Below are 11017 nucleotides of genomic sequence, written 5' to 3' on the forward strand. Positions count from 1 at the left end.
TGTCCAGTAATGTTTAGAAAAAGGTTCGCTGAGAAAAGGCCATAAAAATTCGTTAAACGATTTACCGAGCATAAATATGCTCGCGTTTATCTCCTGCCCCAAATCTGCACATCGCTTGTTCGCGCCACAGAACGTGTAATTGCCCGGGAGTTCTATAAAACACTTTTCATTTAGCCCCTGGAAGAATCCAGGTGGACACTGTGTTTGAACCAGTACTAGTTGGAACAATGCCACGAACGTGATGGTTGAGCACATGGTCCAAGTTTTGGCGGACTACAACTAACAACGAGCGTTCGGGTTCATTCGTTTTGTTCGCATCGACAACGCATTCTCACTGGCCGCTCAAATGCACCAATCAGAAAACCACAAACAGAGAAATTCCCGGATTTGCCAATTTGTACCTGTTGTGCACTTGATTCATCCAGATCAGCAATGACATCCGGAGTATTGATTCAGAACAATGACAGCAAAGAAATATCGAGTAATTTCAAACCAACGACTGTTTTGACCAGTGCGAATTTGCATAAGAAGTTTGTTCACATATAAACTACAATGGTGCTCCCGAAACGAAACCATGAAAAGAACAACAGGTCATTAATATATCCTGTCCATTGGATTGCCAACGCTCCCACCTGGAGGCAATTGATTTTATTCGCATGACCAATACTTCGTGTAGAAGATATTCCACTCGGAACATAACGTGAGATGTAGGTTCTTGCAGGCATGTTGATCTGAACAATCAGGAGTCAGGTGACGGGTGAACTAGTCAATGAATCACGACGATGCCAACAAGCGGCACGCTGGGCCGGATCCTGAAACTGGTGTCTGTTGTGTTGTGCGGTGGCCGAGCTATTGGTTACCTCTGCAGTGAGCCTGCCAGACTACGCGATGGGGAGAAGACATAGAACTGGGGACACGGCTATACTACCAGGACAAAACATACAGAGCGTCTGCGTAAATATATAGGATGATTAATTGATCAACTGTGGTCGTTCACTTGTTCGTTCCGTAAAGCCAATGGTGGTGTTCCGGTCGTGAACTGTCTCAGGCCACTATGCTGGTCGTGTGCTGCTATGCCGTGTTTGGTGGGAGCCGTCGACTCACCTACTTTCCGCACGCGTCGTACCGGTGTGACATTGGGGATGCGTCACTTTCTGCACACGTGCTTGTTCTTCTGTCTGGGCGCGCCCTGACAGTGTCTCAATTGTGTGTGGTTGGTGTACGGGTAATCTGGAGTGCCCAGTTCCGTAGGCTGAGATGTGCAGACCTGTGGAGTAGTCAAGGCCTATGCCCCGTTGTCCATGCAAGTGTCTGAGAGAGAGCGATCAAGGGTGCGGTGTGTGCAACGTTAAACATTACCTGATCCCTAACCAACATTCATCGTGAAGGTAAGGCAGAGATTTTTCACCAGGTTGATAGTAGTTGAGGATATATGGCAAATTTTGCATCCATTCTAATCCCGTAGTTGTTATTTCATGCACTCGAGGATATATGGCAAATTTTGCATCCATTCTAATCCCGTAGTTGTTACTTCATGCACTCGTTACAAAACGCACCAGTAAGTCGTGTGATCACTGCGGGGCAACAGTGATCAAGCAATTTTGATGAATCGAAGCATCACTCCTTCCAGGATTGGCGTCAACGTTTCTCACATTTCCAGCCATGTTACTAGTCCGTATGTGTGCACTGATTGTACGCAGTATTTGATTAGCGAGAGTGAGCATGTCTGGCTTTCGAGAGCAGGTCTCTCCCAACTAAGGTTTCTTGAGGTATAAGCTGGAAATACCAACAATGGGCGTTCAATTTATGTCAGTATAGGTTCACACGGAAGTCGAAAGTAGCATGGCCCATAGACGGATGCTGGACAGAGATCACTTGATTGACAGTTGATTGGCTTGTAAACTTAGGGCCTCTGGATTTGTTTAACCATACGTGAGTTGATGTGGTACGTTTGCATATTTTACAGTGTTTTGTGTACGATGAAATGCTTCCAGAGCTCGCCCTCCTGGACACGAGTTGCCATTCCGTTTTGAACCTCGAGCACGACGGCCAAGAAACGTTTCCAGACATCCACCCTGGTTGGGGGGAACATACGAGTGTTGAACGACCATCGACCGCACTCGACCTGTAGGATACGTGTAAACAAATGCCGACGTATAAGGGAGGGGTTCAGTTTCCACTCCAGAGGTAAGAATCTAAGAAATTTTGTAGCGGTGGCTCATGTTCGATTTTCCCGAGAAGTGGCTGTTGTTCGGCATTTTCCTGAGGAGATCAATTTGGAAGCTCCGTATAACACTTCTAATGACCTTGGTCGATGAAGCTTGAGTTCCTTGTTCGAGATTTCATGGCCTTAAGTTGTCGTTGTTGTGTTCACAACTGATCTTTCTGGTTTACTGATGGCCTGGATAGTGTGTACTCATCAACCTACCTCCTAATGCACGCAATCAACTCATCAGCACCATCAACATCATCATCATCATCATCGACAGCATGACGTCAGTGTTCAACACCGATGCTTCACTGCCGTACAATCATGATTTATTTGAAAGCCTTATTGTAAAGAAAAGAGTAAAAGTGGACGGATCAAGGGACTTAGTGCTAGCTTATCACAATCATTCCGAGGTGCCTACACCTACAGACATTCACTCAGGCACTCTGGATAAAAACGGCAACCAGAACGCCACTGACATCGGTTTGCAGCCATATCTCATAGTGTCTCCAACCAGGCACAGTGAGGATCACGCGGTCCCCATCCTGGAAGGCGAGTAGCATTCAATTGGAGTATTGCATTCCCCCCTCCCCACTCCTGCTCGAACACTTGCTTGGAGAACGGAGCGATGTAGCCTTCGCAGTTGATTATGTGGGCAGACGCACTTGAATTTTCGCAGACTACATTCACTGCATGCCTAAACGGGGGTAATTGGTCACCAAGTTGATTTAGCTAGTGTGAATGAAATCACATAGTTTACTGGGTTGAATCAGGCAAATACGTTATGACGCCAACGTGTTTTTGGTACATCTCAGGGAATTAAAGGAAATAGGAACTGTGTTTTTCAACCATAGTTATGTGGCATTCCGCAGTTACTTACGGTCCATCGTTGTGCCTCCCATTTATGTTGTAACCTATTGTACATGACTGACTGTTGTCGTGACACAAACAATAGAATAGTTTGGATGGACACCAACGGAGATTCACCATCCTTTCGGTACAAGTCGTCGAGGGTGGTCCCTGCACAAGGATATTGGGTAGACATATTTGGTACTGAACTGTCATGAGTTGAGTTGGATCGGGACTTGGAAACGATGAGGCGTTTTGAGTGGGGATTTAGTCGATTTCCACAATACGGAATGGATCATCAGAAAGCGTCGTGAATTGTTGTGCGTGACAGAAAATTCTAAATAATTGAAGGGAACAACTCGAGTGCGGTCATCGGGTCCAGCCCAGTTGGGTGATATTAGGCAAAATTATTCACGATATCACATTGTTTTTCCGATTATTCAACCCAACAAGATGGCCAAATCTGGAGCGACTGACGTCAAATTAGTGAAGTCGAATGCGCGACTAGTTGCACCAAAAATTGCACCATCTTTTATGTATTGAGTGAACAATGAGATAGAAATATTGGTGGAAGTCGCAGTACAGTGACCGCTTAACTTCCCTCACCTCTGCCACAGCGTCCAACGGTAGTCAGGAAAGACAAGAGAACAGATTTTGCAATCGACCTTCTGTCCGGTACGCGAAGCCTCCAGGAAACGCACTTCCTTCCCCTCCCTTGACTTGCTTTGATTTAACTTAAAGATCCTACCTCACCTATTGTGTATTGATATGGCAACTGAAGAATCACGTGTGAGACCTAATTGAAGTAGCCGACCCGATTAGGACACGACACGTATCAATGACGGTGGGTTGGATCTACGATGTTAGTACGCGCATTCACCCACGTTCGGCATTTTACGGATCTTCGACAACGCCTGTCCATATCAGCAAATTCACATCGAGACAACTACAGGTGATGAGTTTGCGGTGAGACCTACTGAATTCCATTAATCAGTAGGCTTTCCTGCCGAATAGTTCGATTCTCACAAAGGACAAGTTGAGGCACCCCATATGTCATTGCATGAACCGGCCGGCGGGGATTTGGATAGTACGTGAGTGATCGGGACACACTTCAAGTTACCGAGCCTGATAAATGATGGAGATACTTGTTGTTCCTTTTCAATCTAATTACTGTTCCCACTCCACTGCCTGGTGCCAAAAAGAGTTCACCGACAGGGGTACACAAGAACTTGATTCCAAACCAGCGAGTGGGTGCGAGTGCAAAATTCACAACACTACCGCACCATGTGATGGCCACTTTCCGACACTGATCCATGCTCTTTGAAAGGCGTTTAGTGAACACCCGTCAACATCGATCGTGCTTCCATGAAATGCCTGATCGGTGATCACATTGGCTCGTGCTTCGGTGGCGCGCCTGAACACTCATCGGATTTTGCTGAATTGATTGAATGATTGACGGGACTCGATGCTTTCCTATTTGGAACTTGTTCGAGGTTCAGTAGGTTTCGGGTGTCCTGTGGTTAATTTCAGCAGTCTGACTCTCCTGGTATTCCCGATATGAGACTTTTGAGTGTTGTGCAGGTTGGATATCCCGAATATGGGAAACGAAGAATTAGGCTAGAACGTCTACCACAGTATTTGCTTATCAATAAATGAAATTCCGCGGTAAGCCTCAGTCGTCCACCTTCCTGAGAAAAATTGCACTGCTGTGTCTCCCAAGGCTAAAATGACAGACAACGGTGAGCAGAACATTGTCTCTGTAGTATGAACAGCGGTTTCCCTTCCGAAGCCAGTCTCGTCATCCCGATTGGCGGTGCGATCACACGGAAGTCAAGAGAGGCCGCTTCAAAGCATGCCCAGAAACCCCCGTTTGAACCCGGGTGTAGATAGGTCACACACGCGAATACATACATGTCGGTAAACCAGTGTCATTCGAGGCGGCCATTGCGGCAAGCTGAATGCGAGTAGACAACGAACGAGGTGACTATGCGCTCAAGACCGTACACTTCTAACGCGAGGCCCGTTTTCCTGGGTGGCTATTTTCACCCAAATGCTTACATATAGCTGTGTCATTGCGGGCTCTGGGCCATCTTGTTAAAACCCCAGTGAGCCCTTCAATGTGTGGGTGCCTTCAGGTGTGGGTGAACATGATTCTGAAGCCGCTATCTGTTTGATGAATCTAAAGACGATGGATGTAAGTTCAGGAACTTAAATGCAACCTGGCTTGAGTGAAACGAAGGTGCGATGAATTTCCTCTCTTTCAATCCGTATCAAATCATCAGCCGTATACACGTCGCTCATATGGATCCATTGTCATCTATATTGCCATAGAATTATAGTACTAACAATAGGGATGGTACTAATGATGATGGTGTATAATGAATGAGGAAAAGAGAAATTCATTTGAGGAAAATGTTTGTTCAACTCATTGGATGTTCGTTCAGCTGAGTTACTGAGATTTTGGCCAGCATAAATGAGTTTTGAGGTGAACTGATTGTACTAGTAGTAGGCGCGTCCTTTGTGCTGAGAAAAATGTGCAGTCGTAAAAGTGTAGACGAACAAGTGTAGTGCGAGATTTCGACTCCTTGGATTACGGACTAAGCGAATTGATGAAACCTTCGCGTCATTTTGTCATATTACTCAGATTACCCGAGGTCACTTGTCTTTCTTCCTAGTTGGGTTGTTCCGCTTAGCATCAGTTGCTAAAGACGTGGCCACTGTTTAATTTTGAAGCCTAATTCAAATTGGCTTTTAGTTTGCCAACACAAAGATCTACGTGCGTTTTTCGGTTGTCTTCCAGGTGACATTGCTCGTTTCAGCGATGGGTTTACATTCCGTCAGTACCACAGTAAACGAAACCAAATGTTCTGACTGCAGGTCCCATCCACAGGAGCCCATCCGTCTAGTGTGTTTTCATCTCTTTGACACCGATTGGAAAACACGCAGGCAACCAGTTGATTCTGATCAAGCTGTGTGGTGTACTCTTGATAGCTCCGACGTATTCACAGCACCCGTGTTGGGCCTGCTATAACAGAAAAACGGCTGGTGGTGTGTGGATGTACAGAAACATTCAAGAAAATACAAATAGTGCACCACTTCACAGAGCAGTCCACTATCGCAACTATTGAAAATTAGTACTCACAGCTGCGATGCGGTTTCCAAACTTTCGGAATGAACGCACACAATCATCGGGTGAGAGTAGTGTGACCAAATCCTGCCAGTTTATTGTTGCGTGACGAAATGTGTTAGGGCTCCGTGTGAATTGCAAATATGCTCAGTTTGAAAACCTGCTCTGAGGTCCGCAGGGGTCTCTAAACTAAAGGAGGGACTGCATCCCACCCATCAGGCCCTGCCGTTGACTCGTGACTGGTTGAACTATCCCCGGGATTGTTTCAGTTGATCATGGTGCCGCTTGATATCAAGATCTCAGCGCTACATCGCAGTACATCTTGTTACCCCGGGAGCCACGCAACAGAATGATCCAAATACGAATTGTTGACTGTTGGCTAAACGGTTGGTAACCTGCACCAGACTGGTGCAATAGACCATGCTTGACGAAGGTAAACTGTGTCTCAAACTCCATTCGTATAATACTGACCGTTGGACAACAGTTTGGAAGTACCGTGAATGAAGCGCCTTATGCTTGCTGAATAGTTTTTGACCTCCATACTCAGCCTTTTCTTCGCAAATGAAGATACGCTTTTGTGATGACCCATTTTGTTTCTTCGTTCTTATGTGACGAACTACCAAGACTCGCTCGTAAATGTCGAGCCGAGAATTGCACTTTATGTTTATCCGGACATAGCTTTGCAATGAATCGACCAGTAAATGAGTTGTAAAACTTTCGAAGGTGTTTGAAAATGTCTTCCCTGGCGCGTTCTTGGTGGGAACCAGTAAGGAGCCAATAAATCATTTCAGAGTCATTAGTCACTGTTTGTGGACCATACAAGCAGAAATAGAAGAGAGGGAACTTACGCAATACACCCTCACTCATGACGTCATCTTGATCGTTGATGAAACGTTTGCGATCTACCTGACCAGATATTGGGGTATTTCAATAGAGACAAATTCAGGTTTAGATAAAAAATGGATCCGGTAATGTTTCGCAGACCACGCAACGGTTGGAGTTACTCTGACCGGTCAATAAAGCAGGCTTCGTTTATACCTACCACCGCAAAACGAAATCCTGGTTGTCAGCGTCCTGTATCTGACTGCTGACCGCTTCATTTGTTTAAACACAGGACGTAAACCGTGCACAAAAGTCTCAGGATTGGCCAACACATAACTGTTGAGCACCAATGCTTCACCGACCTGTAACAGTTTACTTGAAGACCTCATAGTAAAGTCTCAGGCCAACACATAACTGTTGAGCACCAATGCTTCACCGACCTGTAACAGTTTACTTGAAGACCTCATAGTGGAAGAATTAACTTAACAGGTGGGAGAAACGACTAGTAGAAAGGCGATTTGTCTCAGAGAGGACCACGCGTAGGACCTAGTCAAGCCGGTTCCCCATGACGGTGGATGCTCCCACTTGGGAGGATTGGTCAAGATTCCATTCTAATATGACGAAGAACGAACCATCCAATCCATGGTAAAGCTTGTATGTATGACTATGTTTTGTGTTGTCCATTCTTTCCAACCACTCGTGCTGAGATTTTCATTATTATTTATTACTACTTATGAGGGAGTGGTAAACGCAAATTATACAATGTCAACGACGTGGTCAGATTGCAAATCCTCGGGGCGAGCTCAGCCCTGCGACAGACAGATACTTTCATCCCGTAATCATCTGTGCGAATGAAATCCGCACCGAACGAAACCAGTTTATGCGGTCACAATTTTTGTGTTCTCCGGCGCTCGGCTTCTCAAAATACTCGGCTCGTATGTCGTACGGAGCTAGCACACTACTATCTTCACTGCCGTCGGTCTTCTCCCGGTCGATCAAATTTGTACTTCCCTAGCCCCGTGGCCTGTGTTTGTGTAATATTTGAAATATACTCACCAAACGTTCCAATGTACAGTGCTTTCGTTGCCTGTTCCTTCAATATTGGTTTGATAATTCCCGGAAGGTGTCAATTTACAGCCACTGTTTCCGGCTGTTTCGTCGTAATTCCAAATGTTTTGATGTAATGTGACTTTTCCAAACTTCCGAGGGGTACTCGTTTCTCTTACCGAACACCGCGGTCGGTCCAAGTGAGCGCGAATCACGTAAGGAGATCAGCCTGAGGTCCTTTGTTTGAAGTTCTGTGCCGCAGTCCTCATCCGGAAACAAGGCCTATATTCTACGACCCCGGCTCAGTTTGCATTCCAAAAGCGCCTGCACCTTCCTGTCTGTGTCCGCTCGTGAAACGGATACCTGGGTTTTCCTCCGAATAAGAACATTACTTCTGACGCCGCTGCTTAACCCACTGGTTCTGGTAAAGTGTAGTGGAAAAGTGCAATTTTATCAAGTTGGGTGAACCGTTTATGCAACACTAAGTATGCGTTCTTAACTGGCTCATTTTACCAGCCGGGAACATGTCTTTCGGTATTTCTGATCGTATTACGTGCTCCTCATTGAGGCGGTTTGCTCACAAGATTACCCTGCTGATAATGACGTGAGAATCAGAATTCTATTGGAAATACTATCGTGCGATGCAGAACTTCAGTCGAATTTGTTATCCGGTCAGCGGACTAATGGGCCGGCATACGGTGAGCCCATTACTGAGAACAGTATACGGGAAGCGGGCTCACTTGCCATTTTGAAACAGAAGTACCTGCTAGGAGGTTGATCTGATACATATTTTAGTTCGGCAGCTGAATGGATGTCTATTCAGGTGGACAATTCCCCAAGGAGTCAGAATCATGCTTATTTGAAACATCTGCCTATGAGTTTGGAGAATGAAGCAAGGGATGTCGCCGTAAAAGACTACCAAAGTTTTCCTAAGTGCTGGGAACATCCACCGTCATGGGGAACCCGGCTTGACTAGGTCCTACGCGTGGTCCTCTCTGAAACAAATCGCAATTCTACTAGTCGTTTCTCCCTCCGGTTTTGTTAATTCTTCCAAAAACGGGAGGGAGAAACAACTAGTAGAATGGCGATTTGTCTCAGAGAAAATCACCCGTAGGACCTAGTCAAGCCGGTTCCCCATGACGGTTAAAATTTTTGTGTTCGCTCGCGTTCGTCTTCTCAAAATAATCGGCTTGTATGCCGTCGAGACCAGCATAAAACTTCTTGATAAAAAATTATTTTGATATCTCGAATATCATGCCAATTGGTGCAGCATACTAGCATTAAGCCAACCATCATCCCTGAATTGTGTTTTCATAGAACAATGAAATACCCTCGACTTATTGTTGCATAAATGGGCATCCTGAGGAAGTTCATGCACGCTATACTTACCGGTGTAACCCAACGGTGCCATGAATGAAACGCATTGAGTCAGAGATAAAGCTTGTGGTTTTATCAAATGTCAACCTACCGCAATCTTTACACCGATACTCGAATGCAGTACAGCTGTCCACGTGACATTTCGGCTGAGGTGAGTTGTCTTCCTTTCATCTGGCAAAGACAGACATGTTTGCTTTCTCATCACGTGATCGTCTGGACAGCTAAGTTACCAATCACGTAACTGGGTGGTTAGGCTAACAATCCTTGTAACTTATCAAAACAGCTGACCTAACTAGAGACGAACTCACCTCGCACGGTAAACATTATGGTTTTGTCGTACTATAAATGGAAAATGGCGCCCCATTTTTGTACGAGAAGCCTCGTGGTCAAGTTTAGCAGTCAGCACAAAGAAAGCACTCGGGATATAACTAGTAGAGTAAAGCTAACATTAGATATCGAAATCTTCGACTGCCGAGTGATGTTCAGATTTCATGATTTCCCACATGCGCGTTCCATATTGTAGGGTCATGAGGAGAGAATTTGACAGTTTCCCATTTCTTTCGTCATTCCATGGATTCAACAAACCTGTATATTAAAGTACATCCCATTCTAGGGGGCTGTGAGTTTTAAAGTGCGCCCACATCTTCGGAAACTCATCCAAACAGTTTTGACGAATACAATGTCAACTGCACTCGTCAGCTCCGAGGTAGGTCACTTCCCCATCCACACCATTCTGATGGCGTTGCATGCGAACTAAGCCACCATTCAGGAGTGATGCATCACGTGGATGCAAAGAACATACTGCAGCAGGGGACGACCGGCTGGTTGATCAAAGACGTCTGCCAACTTGTCCTCCTTGAAGACAAGAGCGAAATCAATCCTGTGCTCCAGATTATCAGGGTTTTGGTCAGTAAATATCTCGTCGCATAGAGTTCGAAGTCCTAGTGCTCATCATCTCGCTGACTAGATGAAGGTAGAGAAATTCGGACTGGTGTTTCCGCGGTTGCCACTTCTCCCGCTGGACTCTTCAGGAAAACGAAAACAAGAATCTATTCACCCCAGTTTTCCAGGCATGACCCCTTCGCCCAGACAATAGTCAATAAGTCAGACAGACTCTGATTGTGCCTCCTGTCTACACACGTGCTTAGCGTTCGTTGACTGACGAAGGCGAGCAGAATATCAACATCTAGGGACCTTTATCCCAGGGTTGTGCAAGTCAAATGGATTAAAGGAAATCAATGCTTCATAGGTTTTGAACGTGAATTATGCGCAAACCTGTGTAGCGGTGCACGCTACTGATGGGGCATGCGGGTAGTATGTGTTCTCATAAATCCGCTCCACGTCTCTCGATAAGATCTTTTACGGAATTTGTGGAATCGCTTTGTAGCATTTGCTTGCATCTGAGTAACAGTCACTGAATATCCACGAACGTTCAGGAAGACGCGTCCAAAGAGAGGATGGAAATTCAGTTTTTGCAAACAAGATGCATAGGAGACTTTTGCTTCTCTGTAACTGTTGGATTGGCGTTTGCTAATAAACAACTCCTCAGCGTAGGCGTCCTTTCGTTTCACCTGTATTGTGTTACA

General features: G+C 45.6%; 1 protein-coding gene across 1 annotated transcript in view; it reads right to left on the reverse strand.

Annotated features, from left to right (window-relative positions):
* The window catches only part of T265_15759 (hypothetical protein), a gene marked incomplete at both ends in the record, with an annotated part of 4137 nt that extends 2827 nt beyond the window's left edge, over nucleotides 1–1310 (reverse strand). The window contains one exon of the mRNA XM_009179084.1: nucleotides 1105–1310. Coding sequence (XP_009177348.1) covers nucleotides 1105–1310 — 206 coding nt within the window. The remainder of the gene's footprint in view (nucleotides 1–1104) is intronic.
* Nucleotides 1311–11017: the final 9707 nt, after the last annotated feature.

This window comes from Opisthorchis viverrini (assembly GCF_000715545.1).
Source record: "Opisthorchis viverrini unplaced genomic scaffold scaffold4064, whole genome shotgun sequence".
NCBI classification, from domain to species: Eukaryota; Metazoa; Platyhelminthes; class Trematoda; order Opisthorchiida; family Opisthorchiidae; genus Opisthorchis; species Opisthorchis viverrini.